Consider the following 20,417-nt stretch of genomic DNA (forward strand, 5'->3'; position numbering starts at 1 on the left):
CCCCCGGGTCTCCCTTCTGAGCGGCACCTTCCCGAAAGCGGGATCCGAGCCGCTGCGTCCACACCAGTTCACGAGCCGCCCCGCGACCTGCATTAATTAACAACGATTAATTCAATATTAACGAAAATCTCCCCAGGACGCCGCTCGCCGCGGGCCGGGAGGGCGCGGGGGGTGCGCTCCTCCCGCCCGGCCCCTCCACGCCAGCGCCGCGCCGGGCACGCCGCACCAAACACGCGTGGTGCGGTGGCTCCCGCGACCGCGGAGTTGGTGGCGTGGAGCTGGCAGCCCAAGGGAGCCGCGGGGTGGGAATCCGCCACCTCCTCCCGTGAGCGCGGTTCCACCTCGGCCAGCGGCGGCAGGAGGAGGGCTCTGCCCGCGGAAACCCGACCCACGCACCCCGAGAGTCCCCCGTGGGGCCCCAGGGTCCCCACCCGTGTCCCCACCCACCGCAGGGGACCTGTTTTCCCCGTGGCCGCCGTCGGAGGTCCCCCCGCCCGGGCGGCGGCACCGGGCAGGGCTCCGCGGCGGCAGGCAGGAGCCCCGGGAGACAACGGGTCCCGGGACCGGGAGAACGCCGGTGTCCCCCGGCCCCCGCTGCCGGTCCCGGCGTACCCCGGGGCCGGTGGCTGCCCCCGGGCGCTGTCCCGGGCCGGGAGAAGGGAAGCGCCCCGTAGCCCCTGCACCGAGCAGGCGCAGGGGGGAGATGGTCCAAAGCCGCGCGGGCCTCGCGGCCCCTGCCACAGGTGACCCACCGCCCCCACGACGGCAAACCGCAGCCAGGCCAGCGTCCGTGAGGAGGCAGCCGCGGTCTCCTTCACCGGGGAGCACGCGCAGCCGCATCCCCGGGACCACGCCCACCGTGGGGTCTTCCACGCGTGGGCGCGGCGGCCGCTCGGCCTCGGCTTCGAGCTCCGTACAGAGGAGGGCTGGAGGTGGGGGGCGGCGGGTCCACGAGAGGCCTCGCCTGGCCTCACCTCGCGTGGACGGAGCCGCAGAAGCCCACCCAGCACCGGGTCGCGGTGCTGCGGCTCCCACTCGCGAGGAAGCCCCGGGCGGCGTCGCTGCCCCCGGACGCGGGAACGGCTTCACTGACTGGACGGGGCTGAAGCGCTGCCAGGCCCCTCCGGAGCCTCCCCCCAACGGCGCCGCGGGGGGGGGCGGTTCGGGACCCTACGCGGCTTCGGGCGGGCGACCGGTTTCTTGGGACCTCCAGTCCCCGACGCGCGTGTCTCGATGTCCCGTGGCCACCTCGGGGACTGACTCGCGGCGGAAGAAGGTGACGCGTCCCGGGCGGGCCGCGGTGCGGCGGGGAGGGCGGCAGAACCGGGGAGGGGGTCCGGAAGGGGTCCCGGTCCCGCTGTGCCACCCGCGCTCCCGCGCCGCTTGGCTGAGAGAAAGCACGTGGGGACATGCGCCTCCAAATTGCGCGTGGGGCCTCCCCACTGGCCCCATGGCACCCCTCCGCCTCCCGGGGAGCAGAGCTGGGGGGTCCCTCGCCGCCGGGCAGGATCCGCTCTCCCGCGGGAGCAACGGCGCTGAGCGGCCCGCGGGGACGCGTGTCTCCGTGGGCGGCTCCGCACCACCGCGGGCGCCGGGGCAGAGCGGTTTGTTCCCTTCCCGTTCCCGCCTCTGACACCGTTCCCTTTGTCCCGTCACCGGCCGCCGGGCCGGGCCGCAGATCCCCGGCGAGGGGAACGACCGCAACCTCCCGGTCCGCCCCGTCCAGGTGCTGGCAGCAGTCCCGTCCCTCCCTGTCCCGGTGGCTGCGGGCGGCGGCGGCGGCGGCCGTGCCTCCCCGCGCTCCCGGGGCGCCTTTGTGCTCCGCTCCCCCGTCCCCCCTAAAGCTCGCGCCCCGCCGCCTCCTCCGGGGATGGCCCCCCCTTCTCCCGCCGCAGCTCGGGGCGGGGCGGGGCGGGGCGGGGCGGGGCGCCTCGCTCCCCCGCCGCCGGCCCCGCCCCGCGCTCATCGGGACGCGGCGCACGTCGGGGGGCGGGGCGGCGGCGCGGGCCAATGCGGCGCGGGCGGAATATTCCACCCGGCTCCGCCAGCAACAAGTGCGGGGGGGGGCCGCGGCGCTGACGTCAGCGGGCGGAGTATTATGGTCTGGGCTGCGCTGGCGGCTGCCTGTGTGCTGCGAGCGGCCGCGTAAACATGGAGCTCTCGGCCGTCGGGGAGCGCGTCTTCGCGGCCGAGGCCCTGCTTAAGCGCCGCATCCGCAAAGTAAGTGGCTCCCCCCTCGCCTCCGCCCCCCCGGCCCCGCGCACCCCCCCATCTCCCCCGGGCCCCGCCGCCGCCGCGGCCCCGCCGGCCCCGGCCCGGTTGCGGCTGGGCGCCCGCTGGGGGCGGCTCTTTCTCCCCGCCGCATGCCCGGGCGCTCCCCGCCGGCGGGGCGGGCGTGCTCCGCCGCTGCAGCCTGCGCGGCCCCTCTTTATATATTTTTTTAATAATTTTTATTAATTTTTTTTTGTTGCATCTCGCCCCCCCCCCCCCCCCCCCCCGCGCGTTTTCGAGACGCGCCGCGGGCGCGTGTTTGTTGCATGCGTGGAATTGCGCGGTGTAGCTTTGTTGCGGGCGTTTATCGCGGTTTCCCTCCATGCATATTTATTTTTCTCTTTGCATCTGCAGGGGCGCATGGAGTATCTCGTAAAATGGAAGGGCTGGTCTCAGAAGTAAGTCGGCCGTTTGTCCGTAGGGTTCTGCAGCTGGGGAGCCGTGAGGAGGTGGCTCACTGCAGCCCCCCTCTCCCTTTGTAGTAGAGAGGAAACTTGGGTCCCTTCCTTTTATGCCCCATATTTTTAATTTGATTTGTTTTTTTCCGTTTCTGGCTCCTCATGCTGTCCCCTCTCTCTGTGCCCCCCCCCCTCCCCAGGTACAGCACTTGGGAACCCGAGGAAAACATCCTGGATGCCCGGCTGCTTGCAGCCTTTGAGGAAAGGTACAAGGCCTTTGCTAGCCGTAGCTCTTGAGCTTGTAAATATGTTGCTGTCTTGTAGCTATGCTGAATTGAAGCTTTGGTTTTTTTAACACCTCTAGGGAGCGAGAAATGGAGCTATATGGGCCCAAAAAGCGAGGCCCCAAGCCCAAAACCTTCCTGCTAAAGGTAAGGAGGCCCCACGTGTGCTGATGCTGGCCGGGGCTGCATGCCACAGCAGGGAGCGGGGGTCCGTCTCTGGCCCCCATGGAGGATGTTCCTTACAAAGGTGGCCTCTTGTCTTGTAAGTTGTAATTATGCAACCGGATGGCAGGATAATAAAGTCACTGGTTGATTTCTCTTCTTTGCAGGCCCAGGCAAAAGCAAAAGCCAAAACCTATGAATTCCGCAGTGACTCTTCCAGGGGGATCCGGGTGCCATATCCCGGCAGGTCCCCCCAGGAGCTGGGCTCCACGTCCCGGGCTAGGGAAGGACTGAGAAACATAGCCCTGGCTCCCCAGGGCAGCTCCAGCACCAGCACCCCCAAGGGAGACAGCATCCGGGACCGGGTGATCCGCGTGGAGGAGAAACCTGGGGAGACCCCCAAAAAGAGAGGCCCGAAGCCCAGGAAGGAGCTGTACAAGGACCTAGCAGAGACTCTGGATGCCTCCAAGAGGAAACTGGGGGACCCGGGGGACAAGGTGGGGGACTACCTGAAGGTCAGGAAGATGGAGGAGATGGCAGCAGGGGCGGCCAAGTTCGGCTCGGGACATAGTGTCATCCAGCTGGCCAGGCGGCCGGACCCCGACCTCCCTGGCGCCCTGCCTGGCCCCAACCGAGCCGAGGTGGGTGCCAAACTGGGAGCTGCCGAGACCTACCCTCCCCGGCTGGCCAAGCACCGGGCAGACTTTCTGGACCCCAAGGGGCAAGGGGGGCTGGACCCCGGTGGGCCCAAGCTCCTGCACGGTGCGGTGAGCCCGGGTACCATGGGCAGCCTGTACCGCGACGGCATGGGGGGCCAGGCGGGGCGGCCTTCCCTCATTGCCAGGATCCCTGTCTCCAGGATCCTTGGGGACCCAGAGGAAGAGTCCTGGAGCCCCTCTCTCAACAACCTGGAGAAGGTGGTGGTAACTGATGTGACCTCTAACTTTTTGACCGTCACCATCAAGGAGAGCAGCACGGACCAAGGATTCTTTAAAGAGAAGCGATGAGTTTGTTGGAGGTGGTGCTGGGGTTTTCTTTGGTCAGATCCAGACAAAAGCTTGGTTAGAGCTTGGTGGACCTTTTTTTTTTTTTTTCCTTTTTTTTTTTCCTTTTTTTTCTTTTTTCTTTTTTCTTTGTTTTGATGTTTGGTTTTTTGTGGTTTTTTTTGTACTGGAGAGGATTTAGAAACTGTCCTAAATTCATTAACTCATTCTTTTTTTTTTTTTTTCCACGTCTTACATTTCGTTGGAAAGATTATCTCTAGAGTTATATTTTCTATTAGATGTAAATATGTTATTTAAGAAAAAAATGCTTATATATATCTATATATATATTTCAACTCTGAGTTGTTTTATTTAAATGGAGACAACAGTGACTGCTCAGTTGCTCTTAGAAAGGACAATAAAACTGAGAACTAACGGGAGTTCATGCATCTGTTGCAGGAGCCGGTGTACATAACAATGTTCATAGCTAATTATGTTCTGGGTTTTTTTAACTATTATTTTTCATATGATGCTATGGATGGTGGAGGGGGAGGTGTTACTCCCTCAGAGGGCAGAGTGCCCTGATTTCTTGATTGTGATATAAGGTGTTGCTTGTACAATCAAGTGTGCTGTATCCAGAACTGTTGCCCTTGACAGTTGAAGTAAGCACTTGAATTTACAGTATTGTTGGGGAGGGGGTGTTTCCAGTCTAACAAAAAATATGTTGCTATGTCGGGGCGGGGAAAAGCAGAAATCCATAAAAAGGCTAAAACTGTTCTAGCAGAGTATTAACTTGAATTACCTTTTCTTGCAAAGGAAGAGGAGGTTTGTGTGTGTAAGGTTCCTGAGAGGGGTGATACTGAAATGCACTTTAATAGAGTTGTCGTAGCAGTTGTGGGAGATGGGACTGAGCTGAGAATCTGTTTTCATTTTGTCTGGCTGCTTGATTCTGTTCCCCCACCCACCTACAAAAAAAAAAAAAAGCCACCGCCCCCCCCCCCCCCCCCCCCCCCCCCCCCCCGCCTCTGTTTACATTCCTGAAATGCCAGAGAGGTTTGGGAGGGTAGCATGTCACTGCCCATATTTAGATGCTTTATACTGCTATAGAAAGTGAAATGTTATTACTTTTTTTTTCTGAACACAGTTCACTTCAGACTGTTGGAAGACTCCAGATAGTGTTTTGTAATATCCACATCTCTGACAAATCCCAGAGCCACCTTTATGCATTCAAAGACAATACATATTTCCCTTTTCTTACGCTAGTTAAACAATAGCCAAGAGGCAAAATATTCCCATGCACGAGCAGCCCTGCTGACTCGGGTGGCTTTTTGTGGTTTGTTTGCCTGTGGTATTTCTCCTGGCTCTGTAGGACCCCGCCGTTTTTCCTCCCTGGGCTGGGGCAGGGCACAGCCATGGGGTTTCATGGCTCTCAACCAAGTGCAGCAGCCCTGGGTGGATGTGGGGGAGGTGTGGGGGCTACAGCCCCCTGCTCTGCTTGCTCCTGTTCCCCAGCTTGTCCATGATCTGACCTGGGTGGGGAGCAGGACCTTTGCCTGTGTTGTGATGTCGGTTGAGGTGGAGCAGGTGCCCCTGTCCCAACATGTTGGTGAGCATCTCTGGGAGTTGGAAAGCACTAGGTTGTCTGGCAGCACCTGAGGGCTGTGTCACTTTTGGCCTTCCTTGATGGCTGGCCCAGCCAACCTCCTGATGGCCCCTGGTGTGGGGGGCTGCATGGGGGGTGGCAGCACAGGGAGCCTGAGGGATGGGGAAAAGGGCTGGGGCAAGGAGCAGCCTCCTGCTGTTGGGTTGAGCTGCATCCTCACTTGGTCCCCTTCCCTGTCCTTTTGGGACCTTCTGTCAGGTGGCCTAGCAGGAGGATGCTGTGTTGACTGTACAGGGGGAGCCATGTCTGTGAGTTTTGGGGTGGGTTTTTTTGTTTGGTTGGTTTTCTTTTTTTTTTTTAAGGCATATTTTGTATAATTGAGATTTTTAACTTGGTTTGTATGAAGAACCAATGTGCTGGTGCCAGTGCCAGGGGCAGCCGATGTGGGATGTGTGTTGTCAGAGGGACGATGATGGGATTGAGCTGCCCGTCCTCCCACTGCGGCTGTGCCAAGGCTGGAGGATGCTTCCCTTTCCAAAAGAGCCCGGAGCCGTGCTCCTGCCCTGCCGGGATGCGGTTGGGATTTAGTGTGCTTCGCTCCAGCCATGTGTATATGTGTGCATCCTGACACACATGTATATGGAGCAAAACATACATGTGGATGTATATGTGTGTATGTATATAGTGACATATATACTGAGTGTGTGTGCGTGGGGGGCTGTGTGTGTGAATTATTTAAATTAAGACTTGTACAAAACCAATTTGGCTACATCTCAGTCTCAGAAGTGAAGCTTAAACTACGTGTCTTCTGCCAGCCGTGAATGTCGATATGAGACCTGCTTTTTATGTGAGTTTAAATATATACTTTGTAAATAGAAACGTGTCTGCTTTCTGTTTGTAGCCCTGGGGTGATGCGGGGCGCAGGGCTGGGGGGAGCCTGGGAGCATCATGGGGTGGGCAGCCTCGGGTCCCCGCTCCACACAGGCGGGCCGGGAGCTGGGGCTAGGGGCGAGGGGATGGGGCACAGGTGCTGCTAGGCCGGCCCCCCCCCGGGGGTTCCTGCGGTGCCTGGACCGGTTGGCGGTGGGTACTGTGTGCGGCTCCGCTTCGAGGAGCAGCCCCGGGACTGCCGCGAGGGAAGGCAGCCGGTTACCGGGCCGGGCACTCCGCCCATCCGACGGGGCGGGCAGTACAGCGGGGGTGCGGGTGGGGGCCCGGCGGCCGCCCCTGCGCGGCTAGCCCGGCCTTTGTATTCAAATCTGCAGGCGGAGGGGAGCGGGGGTGGGGTGGGTGTTGGTTTTGGGTTTTTTTTTTTTTGTTTTTTTTTTTTTTAAGCGGTGCCCTCATTAACCTCCTTTTTCTGCTCCGCCGGGTGAAAGGCGCGGACCCCCGCATTATGGGAGCTGTCAGCGGCTGGGCGCGGAAAATGAGTGTCAAGGAGGAGCGGGAGAAAGGGCCGCACAATGGCGCCTTTCTCCCCCGGCCCGGCGGGGGGGCCCTTTCACACGGGCCGCGGCGGGGCCCCCAGCGGGGCGGGCGCGGAGGGAGGGGGTGGGAACGGCGGGGGGCGGTTTGCGAAGCCCCCGGCCGCAGCCTGCAGGAGCCGCCGCCTTTACCCCGTGCCAAGGCGGCTCCGCGCACCCGCCCGGGGCTCAGCTCCCTGCCGACGGCAGCCCCGACGGCGGAGCCCTGGGGGGGAGGGCGTTTGGCCCCCCCTGCCCCGCCGCGGCAGCTGGGACCAGGCAGCCGCCGTTGCCCGCGCCCTTCGGCGCCCGCGCAGCCTCCGCAGGGCAGGCCCGGCCCGAGCGCGGCCCTGGGCAGGTCCCGGTCCCGCTGATGGGGGTGGCCGGGTGGGGCCCCTGGGCTGGGCTGGCGCTAAGCGGGGACACCTGAGACCCTGCCCCGCCCCCGGCAGCCGCAGCGGAGCCTGGTGGACTGCGCACTGCCGGTAGGAGCGGGGCCCGGGGCCGGGAGGGTGTCGCGTCCCGCCGGGAGGCTCGGGGGAAGCTGGGGGGGGCTGGTTCCCCTACCCCTTCAGCCTCGCCCAGCCCGGGCTCGGGGGGCCCCGCTGCGGCCCGGGCCCGCAGCCCCGGGCGGGGGGAGGGGGCAACACGGTGCCCCCGGGGGGAGCGGGATGCTGTATCACAAGCAGCGGCTGCCCCGGGTTCTCTGTGTGTGTGGGCCACTCCCGGAGCAGTGACCACACCAGCCTGGAAAGTTAAAAAAAATATTTATTGATATACTAAAAAAGAGCAGTGGAAAAGTCATACACCGCTCCCCCACCGGCCGCGCCCCGCCCCCCCCGCCCCCCCCCCCCCGTACCCCTCTCCTAGTGTTTTCCTGCAAATAAATTAAAAGCAGCCTAGATGTCGTGGGTCCACACTAGCGTTAGTGTCCAGCAGCACCGAAGGCAAGTGAGGTACCCGGCAGGCGACGGGAGCCCCGGGGGGAGCGGTGCCCACAGCCCCACGTTGCTCGGCGGGCTGGGTGCCTGTCCTGCTCCACAAAGCCCTTACGCTTTCCCAGGGTAATAACATCTCCAACTTTTGTTCTCTGAAAATAAAAGCAAACAAACAGCTGTAGTGTAAAGCAATTATAAGTGTCATACAGGAACGATTTGGCTCTCTCTTTAATTGAAACATACAAATTACAAATCGGACCAGTGACTGGCACAAGTTACAAGAACAATTGTTTATTTTCACCCATCCCTCAGTTTCTTTCAGTAAAAACCTCTCCGGCTCTGGAGCCCTTCACACCCAGCTCAGAAACTCAATGCAAACCAAACCCCCTAAACTATCCCCGTCCCTCCACGAACTCCAGGTTTTTTTGGTACAAAATATATATATATAAAAATAGACTAAGTTTCTAGGGAAGATGGCTGAATTGGCCACCTCTTCCAGTCCAATGGAAAACAACAAGTATGCTTAACCAGATTATGCCTGGAGAAAATATCCATTCAATATACAAATACTGCAGGACTTTCCACATCGGAAACCCCTTAGAAAATGACAAGTGACAAACTAATTGGCTGTTTGACACACGGCTGAACACTCCAACCCATAGCAGCAAACTAAAAAAAAAAAAAAAAAGAAAAAAAAAAGTGGACTTTGAATACTAATGGTACTGACTGGTAAACAGGATCTGCACCGGCTTTCAACCCCTGTCCACAAAAGATTACAGTAAATCACTCACATAATGTGCCTTTGAGAGGCAAACTCCAACAGGAACCGTTCGCAGACACCCCAGCACTGCTGGGAGAGCCGAGATCCCAAAACATGAGGTCAGGAAGGGGCTGGGGAAGGAACACTGGAGGAGATGAAGGTCAGAAAAAATTCTCAATTATCATTTTCACCATCCTTAGACCTTTGGAATCGAACCAACTGGTGAGCAAAAGGCACAATAGCAAGTGGTGACAGTAGAGTCCTGCCGCTACTGGGAGGAGACATGCCTGGGAAGAATGAATGACGGAGGAAAGCCAGTCACCATTGGGATATGTGTTCCCCTGGGTACAAGCCCGGGCCCAGCAGCCCTTCACCTGGCCAGGAGGCAGGAGCAAGCCCCTGCATGGAGAAATGCATGTGAGCTTTGATGGGGGCTCTGGAGGGAGCAGCCGTCTTGGGGCTGGCGTGCAGCAAACACAGCACCTGCCGTCACAGCTCGTCTCCTGCACCCCGTGGATGCTTGGTGCCTGACTGCTTCTTGGAGCATCCTCAGATGCTTTTTTCCCCCTCAGGGACACCAGTCCCCCACATCCTATTGCTCTAGGCAAGAGCATCCCTGTTAGGCTGGCTCCCCCTCAGTGGGCATCCCTCAGCTGCCTTCAGTGCTGCACCAGGGCTCTGAACGACGGCTGGGTGTCCTGCTGGGGACCAGGGCACCTCTCCCCATCAGTATCATGGCTGTCTCCAAGACCCTGTGACCACCTTGCTTTGCATAGGCACAAACCTGTTGTGGGACCAGTGTCACAGACAAGGCTGAGATAAGGACGGTCCAAAAGGCACATTGTCATTCGGTTTGGATTTGCAAAGGCCAAGTAGCAAACATTCAGTGTGTGGGGAAGAGCATTACCTCCATGCTCAGATTCCTTGACTCTTCTCCCAAAACACTGATTTCCCCAGCACAAAAGCACACCCAGCAGAGAGACCATGTCCGGAGCATTCGTTTCTGCTGACACAGGCCAACGTTTCCTTGGACTGTTCAAAGCAACGGTAGCTCGTTTGGCAAAGTTAAAGACTAGAAGGTAAACAGCGCAGACTGACGTTTTGGCATCGTGGAGCTCAACAGAAACTCTGTCCTTGGGAACCTTCTGCGCGGACAACACTCCCTCCTCTCCCCTTGGCCCTTTGCCTTGCAGAATGACGTGCAGCACATTGCAGGGCTGGGCGGGCAGCAGCAGAGCAAGGCTGCGCCAGTCCCCAGCAAACCCCCTGCCCCAGGCTGCCTGACACCTGGCATTCAAGGCTGCCTGGCTGCACTGGGGCAGCACTGGCGCCGAGGCGCCTGCTGCATCGCTCCGGCAGCAAGGCATTGGTATGCCTCCACCCGCTCCAGCTTGCTGGCACGTTGCTGGCTCACACAGGATGCTGTGCTCAGCTCTGTAACACAACAAACTCAAGGCCATGACCAAGAGGACAGCTGGGGATTAAACACAAAAGTGAAGGGGGAGCACCTCTGGAGCAGAGGAGCCTGCCCCGGTGGAGGCTGCAGCTGAGTGCACAGAACAACCATCCATCCCTTGAACTGGGCAGCACGTGCAGCCAGCGCCAGCGTTTCATTTCACCTGAGAATTGCACTGCCGCCAGCCAGCAGCAGCAAATGCGACTGCAGTGGGCTGATGCGTCGCGGTGGGGGGGGGTCAGAAGTACCTGTACCCCCCGTTTGGTCCATTTATCTCCACACTCATGTGTGTGATGACACTTGCAAGTGCCCCTGCCTGTAGCAAAGTAAGATGCCAGTCCTGGTGCCAAGTCAGTCGCCTGGCAAGCAGTGACCCCTGAAGTGGTGCCTGTTCACGCACACACCAAGCAGTCACCCTAGACCCGAGCAGTCACCCGAAGGACAGCCCTTTGGAGGCACTGGCAGGCTGCAGGCTTATCATCTCCTCTGAGAAAGGAGTTCAGCACTAACGGAATGAAAATGACCTTGAATGCTACTAAACTCTGCCTGAACTACTGCTGCTAATTTTGGTTTGTAAGAGTACTCTACAGCAGGGAAAAAGACCTCTGTAAAAAAGCCACTACTGGTTGCAATTACAAGCCAAAAAGAACACCCTGGCTGCTGGCACAGGATGGCAAGATGAAGGGGAACGGCTGCTGCAGGCCCTCTGGCTTCTCGGGGAACAGCAGCCTGAGGTACCCACTGCCCCTGTGTGGCCCTGACCATCCTCTCTCTCCTCTCCTCTTTCCCACTGCTCCAGACCACACGTGCAGGTGTTCTTGACCAGCTGCTGAGCCCTCCAGCTGCAGAAAAACGTGGATGATCAGAGTGAGTCAAACCCAGTGAGCATCCAAAGTTGGGTCTGGCCTGGCTCCCAGCAGGGAGGGCTCACCCACCCCTGGCACTGCTTTTTGGCTGAACAGCAGCACCGACCTCACAGACGCTAGCTACCAACCTAGCTGCTGCTGGAAGGGTTCTCATGTTCTGCAAGACTTAAAAAATATTCCCCAGCTCAGTCCCTGCAAGTGCCTGGCAACTGGTGAATGGGAGGGGAAGATGCTGGGATGAGGCAGAGGAGCAGTGCTGGGGCTCCCTGGGCTGCACAGCACTTTGGGCTTTGCTTTCCTCTGAAAGTCAAGTCACTGCAAAGAAGCCAGCAGCTCCTGCTGGCTCCCAACGCGGGACCCTCCCTGGGCAGCAAGGAGGTACCCACTACCAGCTGTCCCTTGCTCTGAAAGAGGCACCCTGGACACCCACCTCATCAGTGGATTCAGTCTTCCTTAGACGGGGTTTATTCCCCTCCCTCAAAAAAAAAAAAAAAAAGAAAAAAAGAAAAAGATTTTTCCCTAATAAAAAAATGTAAACAATATTTCCCTATCAGCTGGAAACCACAACAGGAATGTCGTGGACTTCATCATTGGAAGTGGCCTTGCCCAGAGGGGTGGCTGGGCTGAGCGTACCCTGAAAAAACCCCATATACAGCCACCCCCCAGCAGCCCTCAAGGGCTGGGAGCAGTGGCTGTCTCATTTGGATTGACTTGTGACTCCCCACGGCTCACAGACAGATTCGTGGTGAGCCTAGAGGAAAGGAAAGGATCTCCTTTTCCTCTCCCAAGTATAAGCCTGGCCCATCGCAGCTCCATGTCCTCTCCCTGCTGCCAGAGAGCTGCAGACCTTGTCATCTGCTGTTTCAAGCTGTAAAGCAAAGAAACCCGTGTACAGTGAAGCCTGGCTCAAAACTTGCCAGCCTGTCACCCCCAGCAGCACCAGTGCCCCTGCTCCCGGAGAATGGCACCAGCAACCTCTGCTCGGGGCACTGCTCCGGAAGAGGATGGAGAGAAGCTGGGAGGGATCCATCTGGCAGTTCTGAGCAGGTTTCACTGTGTCTTTCTCAAGCCTCTCTAGACATGAGTCCTGGTAGGTCTCACAAGGTCTCCATGTTCACTTGAAGGAAGAAAAACCTGATGAAGAGCTGGGCAAAGCTGAGGGAGAGGGTGAAGGACCCTCTCCCTCCTCTCATGCACCTGGGCTCAGTATTGCCGCAGGTTGAAAAACCCAACGCTGGTGGGGGACTCCTTGACTGTCACTGTGATCAGGTTAGCGGTGACGTCGGTGACAAAGACGTGCTCAATCAGGCTGCGGGTGGGTTTCCAGTCCTGGCTGGTCTGGATGGAGACAGACATGTTCTGACTCACACCCGGGAAGGAAGCCGAATCCCGGTCTGAATCTGAGCTGGTCTCTTCGCCGGTGCTCATTTCGGAAAGGGCAGCAGGCTTGTGGTTCTCTGTGGCTGCGTGCCCCTCCTGTGTGCCAGCTGTGCTGCTTTTGGCCAAGTCCCTGTCACCTGCCCGGTGTCCCTGCTTCTCACTCTTGCTGCTGTCCCCCCCTGAGAGCACACTGGCGCTGGTAGCATTCAACCCAGCACCCACCGCACTGCCCTTTGTGCCGCTGGCACCCACGCTTGCTGCTGTGCCACCGCTGGAGCCTTTGGACAGGGCGCTGCAGAGGTGGCGAGGGATGCTGCTCCCGCTGGCCACACTTGGCCCATTTTTGACACTCTGCAGATTTAGAGCTTGGAGGTTCAGCTCCTGGCTGGAAGCTGGCTGGCTACTGGCCCCGGATGAGCCCGCAGGTGTCTTGCTGCCGTTGTGCAACATCTGGCCTCCCACAGCAAACCCCGATTTCTGGTCCCCTCCAGCGCCGCTGCTAGGAGCTTTAGCAGTCTTGGGTCCCTGCATGCTCAGCCCAAGCTCCCCAGATCCTTTCTGGTTCCTCATTTTTAAGTCCAGCCCTAAGCCACTCTTACTGGTTGCCTGCGACTTCAGTGCCAGCCTGCCCAGGGGAGAGGTCTCTGCCAAGTTCTGGCTTTGGGACATCCTGTTCATGTAGTGCACAATGGAGCTCTGCCAGCTGATGGCCCGGTTTGGGCTCGTGGAGCCGCTCTTCGTCATGTTGGGCAGGTTTTCTGCAGACGACCCCCCTGAGCTGAGCCCAGCCAAGGTGCCTGGCGGGTCCTTCAGCGCAGCCATGCCTGAGCCCTGCGTGCTGTGCTGGGGCTGCAGCTTCCCCATCAGCTTGGTGCTGCCACCCACCTCCTTCCGGGAGGTTTTCAGCACCTTTGTCAGGTTCACGGTCCTTCGAGCTGCTTTCTGCTCTGGGGGAAGAGGTTTCCGCCCACGCTTCTTCCTGGAAGTGTCTTTCATTTCAGGCTTTGCCACCAGGATCTGAGCTTTCTTCTGTGGTACCGGGTGAGTCTCTCTGCTGCGGGGACCTCTCTTTGCTTCCAGGTCACTTTCATCCTCTTCATCAGAAGAGGAGGAAGAGGAAGATGTGGAGGAAGAGGAGCTACTTGACTTAGTTTTTGCAGGCATCTCTGGTTCCTGCAAAGCAATGGAGAGGGACAGGGAAAGTTAACACAAGTTACCAAAGATCCATTATGGGCATTGCAAATCCTTCAGTGTTGCCTGGCCAGGTGCCTCAAACACACACAGGTTCTTTCTCCATGTTAGCTGATCTGCTCGTCCTCTGGCATGAAATGAATTCGGGAGCATACAGCACAAAACTGAGCAGGCTTAAATACCAAGCAGGACCCTGATGCTCGGGAACTCTTCTGTCTCCTTCTACACCATTGCCAGGAGCAGCGAAGAAGGGACATCCTCCTTGCAGGCATCCTCATCCACCTTCCCATCAGTGCAATCTTCAAAGCCCCTAACCCGGGGTCTGCGGGTATTGCTGCGTCCTCACCCCCCTCCAGAGGCTTAGCACCCTGTGCTGTGGGCAGACACTCACAGGTGCCTTCCAAAGCCCCTTCAGCACTGTCACAGCTGTGGATTTCCACCACAACCAGAACTCACCACATGTTTCCTGGGCCTGCCCCTGGGCCTCTTGCCCCTCTTCCGATTCTGCACTTCTTTTTCGTGTTCCCTGAAAAAACGATTAAGGACAATGTTTGCAGGGAAGAAAAGAGCATGCAAAGTCATCCTGGTTCCTCCCTTTCTTCTGTCATTAAAACCCTCCCTCGCTCAGGATGCTGAAGGCTCAGCTCCCATCCCAGCTCCTGAGCAGCAGTGTCCTTAACCCCCACCAACATGTGATGATCTTACAGGCTCCGAGAACATCACTTGAACCCATGCTGTTACATGCAGCCAAAAAGCCCCAAGAACTGTATGGAAACCCAAGGACTCTTGCAGTTAAACCTTCCCCACGTGGCACCTGGACCGTTTACCCTGTGGGACCCCGACAGGTCACTGGAAGACTTGGACCATGAATGCAATGCAATGCAAGAAAAAGAACTAGAAAGTGAGGAAAAGGTTATAAAAATTGCGGCCTTAGAACAAGAACAGCTATCTGGATGTCGGGGCGCCTGGCTGGCTCAGCAGCAGGTATCTACCTGGATTTGCCAGAGAGGTGAAAGGAAAGAGAAACTCTCTTGCATACAGCATGGGATTGAACTGTATGGATGGCTGAAATGTATTTACCAAACCACTCACAGAACCAAAATCCTTTGCCATGCAAGACCTTTCTGCTGGTCACCCCAGTCCTGGCCCCTTGGTCCCACTGGTGCCAGTCACAGGCCTTCCAAAGGGAGGCATTGAGTTTCGCAGTGTTGCCCCTGAGAGCAGCTGCCGGCTCTGCTCGTGTCTGGGGAAACTGAGGCAGGCCAGCGGTGACAGGAGAGCATCTGTCTGCTACAATAACATCCCCCCAGCAAGAAGCTTCTAGCAGCTGGTGATGGACCACACGGTGTTACCTATCCCCAGTCAGTGGCTTTTCCAATGCATGGTGAGATTTACAGGTTTTCTGGTACAACAGGATCAAGCAAAGGGAAACATCTGCCCTGTCTCTGCTAAGCCTCACCTTAGTTACACCCTTGCAGAGCTGAGCTTCCCCTCTGCTCATGGTGGGCAGTGGCACAGCCTCCGTGTGGAGGAAAAGCAAATGCTTTCCCTGGAAACTCAGCAAGTTGTCTCCTTCACTGAGCTTGTTTCACCTCTCTTGCACCTCTTGGCCTGGACATGGTGGCCCAGGCTGGCAGCCACGCAGAGCCCAAGGCCATGGCACGGGGAATGTTTTCGGGTCACTATACTATTTCATGGGTCTCCATTTACAAGGGACAGTGCTAAGCAGTAATACATATGGCTAACCAAATGCTGCACTGTCTGCACTAACCAGATTCTATTCTTGAAAAAATGGATCCAGAAGCGAGTTATAATTAAATCCTATCATAAACTTTAATGATTTTTATTAATATGGAGCCAAAATATTTGGCAGCGCTGTGTTTGCTGTAGCCAGCTGGCTACTTTTTTACCTCCATGCGTGATTTCCTGGTGTGTAATCACTGCAGCACAACTGCCGTTGCCAGCTCGGCTCTGGGCAGTAGCCCTGGCGGAGGACACCATTTTCTCCCACACGTTACTTCCTCCACCCTCTCATAGCTGTGCCCTCCAGGAGTACCCTCAGGTGCCTTCCAACCCCACCATGGCCCGCAGTCGCCCCTCGGGGAACGAGAACCAAAGGTCTGTGCTGGGCGCTGCCATTGCACAGCCGGTGCAAACCCGGACTGAGCGTGGCTTCGTGTGTACCCAGTGCGGGGAGAGATGTCCTAGGCGGACCTGAGCTGTGGTTTCGGGAGATGAACAAAAGGACTGTGCCACAAAAGGCACGGCGAGCTTCAGCCTGTTGTTTCCACAACTTCCACTGCATGCGCAGCCAATTAGAAGTTAATTGACTTTATCATTCGCTTAGAAATATTTAGTTTGCTCACTTCTTTTGGAAAGCCAGGAGGAGTCTTGGATCAAGGATGTTCTCCTCGGGCTCCCAGCTGTTGTGCCTGCAATGGAAGACATGGACTGGGCAAAAGCGGGGGGCCGGGGCTCCCCGCCGCCCCTGTTACCGGCCCAGCACTGGGGAGTTCATCCAAGGGCAAACGGGCCCTTCGTGCCTCAGCACGCGGCGCCGGACCCCGGGGGGACCGGGTCGGGGGCCAGTACAGCCCCATCGCGGGGGTGGGCAGGAGGGAAGGGGCCGGGGGAGGCAGATCGGGGAAGGGGCGGCCATGCCACGGGGCGAGGCGATCCCCGAGCATCCCGGGGGAGGGTGGGAGCTCCGCTCTCAGCGGACGGGGGGTGTGGGGCCGGTGCGTGCTCGCCGCGGGGGGTTGGTGGGCTTGGGGGGGGGGGGGGGAGGGAGAGCGGCCCGGCTCGGGGTTGGGGGGCGGGAAGCGGAGCCCCACGCGGCGGCGGGGAGGGCCGGGCCGCGGCCGCGCTTATTTGTAAACAAAAGGAGCGGCGCGACCCGAACAAAAGCGGCCGGCCGGCCGGGCGGCACCCCCGCGGCCGCGCCCCGCTCCGCGCACTGCCCCGCTCCGCGCACCGCCCCGCGCAGCGCCGCTCACTTGGAGGACCAGCCCCGCCACTTGACCAGGTACTCCAGCTTGCCCTGCGGAGAGAGACGGGGAGAGGCGTGTTAGCGGTCGCCGGGGGGGTTGTCGGCGGGGCGGGAGGGGGGGACGCGGCGGGTCCCACCTTGCGGAGCCGCTTGCTGAGGATGCACTCGGCGGCGAAGACCTGCTCTCCCACGCTGCTCAGTTCCTCCATGGCCCCGGCTCCGCACGCACGCACACGCACACACAAGGGGAGCCCCTGGGCGCGCCCCCGACGGCGGCCGCGCGCGCTCCCGCCCCCCCATCCCCGCGCGCCCCCCGGCACAATACAGCGTGCGCGGCCCCGGCACGGGGGGTGGTGGGGGTGGTGGTGGTAAGGGGGGGGGCGAAGGGGGAGTCCCCCCAAATTCCCCGCTGGCCAATGGGGAGCGGAGGGCGGGGCGTGATGGGGGTTTGGGGAAGGGGGGCATTGTCTGCGTGCGACCCCTCCTCTTCCTGCCCGCGCGGGGGTCGGCGGGCCCGGCCGAGTGGGGACAATGGGGCGGCCCCGGGCTTTGTTCACCGGGCAGCGCCCCGGGGTGCTACCCCCCCCCTCCCCCCCGCTGTGATGCTCCTGGGGGACAAAGCGGGGGCTGGGGGCGGCTGCTCCCCCCTCCCCCGCGTGCCGGGCCGGAGCAGGCGGCTGCGGGCTGGCTTGGGGCTGGCTGGTGGGTTGGTGGAATAAAGAGTCGCTGTCTGGGAGGGTGGCGGGGCGAGCGACCCCCGCCGTACCGGCTCGCGGGCTCCCAGCCAGATACGGCTTGGCCCGTCACCCGTGTGCTGCCACCGAGCCGTGCCAATGAACGCGGGGTGCTAATGAACGCGCCGCGGTAACGAGCGTGCGGCTGAGCTCACGAGTGTGTGGCGGGAACGGCCCCGCCGCGGACCCGGGCGTTCAAGGCGTGAGAAGCTACTACGGGGTGGTTGGGCGCTGTGGGCGTGGAGCAGTGAAATACGGTGCTTTACGGGCATGGAAGGAGATGAGTCAGCACCTCAGGGAGGTCACAAGCAGGGCCCGCAGCTGCCATTAACTGTGCGGGAGCCAGAGGGAGATGAATGTCCATGGCCCCAGCGCCTGGGTGCCCGCAGCGCGCGGGGCCTGAGCGGGACCAGGACGGGCGATGGGGTGTCCCGTGCGGGGCCTCGTGCGGTGCCCGGGCAGTGCCATCTCCGGTAAGCGATGCTGGATTTAGAAAAGTGTTTTTGAGCTCCAGGCTGATGCGGTTGGGCTGTCCCTGCTGCAGGCAGTAACGTCGCTTCTGGGGAGCCCTTGTATGATGGAAGGGGAAAATCGCTGCTTCGTGACAGGGCTGATGCAGGGTCTGTAGGGCGGTGGATGCACCTGGGGTGCCGGGTTGATACAGGGTCATTGTCCTAGGTCGAGCGCTATCATTTTTTATTGTTTTCTTTTTACAATTACTGGGGTGGCTCGCTGACTGGGAGAACTCAGAAGCCTTTTTTTTACCAAAGGTGACACAGAAATATAACCCAGCGCTGCACTTTTTCTTTGTTCCAAGTTAATTTACCTTTCGCCAGCTCTGCTCTTTGTGTGCAGCATATTTTACATTTTAGTAAAAAAATGTGTGCGACTTTCCATCCCTGCGCGCATGAGCCGTGTGCACGCACAATACAGCATTGAGGGCGGTGTGTGTGCAGCTCCGGTGACCGGCTGTGCGAGTGCGTGGGGCTCGCCGGGCTGCCGGCGTCTGCTTCGCCGGTGCTGGGAGCTGAATGCCGCCAGGAGATGAACCGAGGGAGGCCGGGGATGGGAAGCGGGAGCAGCCCTCTGCGCTTGGGTCTCTTTGGGGACTGAGTGTGTGCAGCGCTGCGGAGGCTGGAGCCTGGCGCGGGGCTGTGCCGGCAGCTTTGTCCCTGACCCCTCGTTGAGCCCTGAGCAGTTGCTTCCAGCAACGGCCTTTTTAATGCTGCACAGCCACACGCTTTCCCTCTCACACCTCCACTTTGGTGGGGAGCGGAGTCCCCTTCATCTGCTGGGGGGAAAAGAGCTGCGCTGCTCCGTGGACTGGAAATCTCCTTTATATAAATCCCTGGGGTTTTACTGGGAACTGGCCCTGGTCTGCACCTGGGCTGCGGTGGGCTCCGTGCTTTTTGCCAGTCCCCCCCAGTTTGGAGCTGTGGGTTATTTGGCAGTTGGAAAGCTGCGTGTGATGGCCGTGGGCAGAGCTGGTCTGTCCTTGGGGCGCAAAGCACACCAAGCCCTGCACTGGGGCAGCAGCTTTCTCGGTTTGATCACAGATTTCCTGTTATTTGGTGGCTGTGATGGAAGTGTGTGGTTAAATGAAAAATCTCACTTTTTCTCAGAAAAGAAGAAGGAAAAGAAAGAAAACAAATCACTCTAATCATTAAAAAAGCCAGAACCCGTGGCTTTGAAGATTTACAAAAACAGGAAGCGAATAAAAAAATCCTACATTTGTTTATATGTTAAAATCTCCTGATTTTTTTACATTGTGATTCAGATTGATGGCTCTTGGGCTCAGCCGTAATAAAATGATCTTACTGAAGCATAGCTGCCTGCCCCATCCCAGTGGCAGGGGTGCTGTCCCAGGGTTGCCCAGCTTTCTCTTTGGCATTTCAGGATGTTTTAGTGATGGGGAAAAAAAAAATCGTCCATGAGTACCTTTCTCCCCTGCCCTTCTGCCTTGTGCTGCTGCCTCCAGCTTCCCTGGGGAGGGCAGGGATGGTGTCTGCACGATGGGACTGAGGGCAAGGAAGGCTGGGGCTGCAGAGGGAACACCCAGGGGAGTTACGGGTCCTGGCGGAGTGGGGTGTCCCCTTTCTGCTGAGTTGGCCAGAGGGGACTGTCCCAGTGACTGCGCTTCCCTGGCCACTGGCCGGAGCTGCCGCAGAGGCTGCACTGGCTCTGGCTGCGGCAGAGCTGCCCAGGGAGATGCAGGAGGAGATGCCTACTGCCCGAGTTGCAGCTCCACCTGCGAGTGCCTTTGGGCTGAATTCAGTGTTCTCCATCCCCGAGAGAGACTTCGTCTTCCTGGAGAAACTTGGGAACACACAGTAAATAGCTTGGCTGCCACATTCCCCAGCCCCAGCTGAGCTAAGTGACAGCAGAGCCAATAAACTCAGCAGTCATCGAGAAAACCTTTGGCATCCTAAAAACGAGACCCAGACTCCTGAACTAATCTGGTGGAACGTAATTTTGTAGCTCTTCCCAAGTATGCCAGACATCCCTGGAATGCCCTGTATGCTGCGTTATGTTGGTAGCGGGGCTCTGCCACAGTGGGGTGGAGGTTTGCTGTCAGAGGAAGGTGTTCACCTGAAGACCAGACCTTCCGATGAAATGGTGGTGCTTTTGGTGGGTCGGAGGGTTTGGAGCAGGCATCGCAGGGCTGCTGGTGGGGCTGGGCATCAGGCAGGGGCCAGGGGCCCGTCCTGTCGGGCTCTGTACCAGCTGCGAGGGGCACGGCCACTCCCAGGGGGCTTGCAGAGCAAAGAGCCCCGGCTGGTGAGGTCCAGGGTGGGGGTCAGGGCTGTTTCCACAGGGCACTTGGCCTCTGTCCTTGTGCCTGGACCCACCAGGAGGAAGGAGCGTTGGCAGGGGTGCCCCATGCTTCCCTCCAGCGCTGCAGGCTCGGGGCTTTCCTGGGGCAGGGTTAATAGTGATGG

The 20,417-nt window shown here is 59.0% G+C and overlaps 3 protein-coding genes across 6 annotated transcripts in view; 2 read left to right on the plus strand and 1 right to left on the minus strand.

Annotated features, from left to right (window-relative positions):
* The first annotated feature begins 2,067 nt into the window (after window positions 1-2,067).
* On the plus strand, window positions 2,068-4,890 carry CBX8 (chromobox 8). 2 transcript variants are annotated; one of them, XM_055700569.1, is made up of 5 exons: window positions 2,068-2,220; window positions 2,626-2,669; window positions 2,870-2,935; window positions 3,010-3,100; window positions 3,283-4,890. In XM_055700569.1, exons 1-5 carry the CDS (start codon window positions 2,152-2,154, stop codon window positions 4,120-4,122), a joined length of 1,110 nt encoding a protein of 369 aa, XP_055556544.1. In that variant the 5' UTR covers window positions 2,068-2,151; the 3' UTR covers window positions 4,123-4,890. The 2 variants fall into 2 exon arrangements, with proteins under 2 accessions (XP_055556544.1, XP_055556545.1); XM_055700570.1 differs by having other exon boundaries at window positions 3,034-3,100.
* Window positions 4,891-11,629: 6,739 nt separating this feature from the next.
* On the minus strand, window positions 11,630-17,053 carry CBX2 (chromobox 2). Its single transcript, XM_055697071.1, has 5 exons — window positions 16,882-17,053; window positions 16,752-16,795; window positions 16,122-16,187; window positions 14,212-14,281; window positions 11,630-13,737 (listed from the first exon to the last, which is right to left on the minus strand). The coding sequence occupies exons 1-5, from the start codon at window positions 16,951-16,953 to the stop codon at window positions 12,388-12,390; spliced, it is 1,602 nt and encodes a 533-aa protein (XP_055553046.1). The 5' UTR covers window positions 16,954-17,053; the 3' UTR covers window positions 11,630-12,387.
* Window positions 16,763-20,417, plus strand: part of RBFOX3 (RNA binding fox-1 homolog 3) — a 188,720-nt gene continuing 185,065 nt past the window's right edge. For 2 of the 3 annotated variants that reach the window (XM_027801296.2, XM_055696967.1), the window contains exon 1: window positions 17,789-17,951. The gene's annotated coding sequence lies outside the window, so the exon portion shown is untranslated. Of the gene's footprint in view, window positions 16,781-17,788; window positions 17,952-20,417 lie in introns of those variants that run through there. The other variant, XM_055696976.1, reaches the window with a different exon arrangement.

This window comes from Falco cherrug, chromosome 1, assembly GCF_023634085.1.
Source record: "Falco cherrug isolate bFalChe1 chromosome 1, bFalChe1.pri, whole genome shotgun sequence".
In the NCBI taxonomy this organism is placed as follows: Eukaryota; Metazoa; Chordata; class Aves; order Falconiformes; family Falconidae; genus Falco; species Falco cherrug.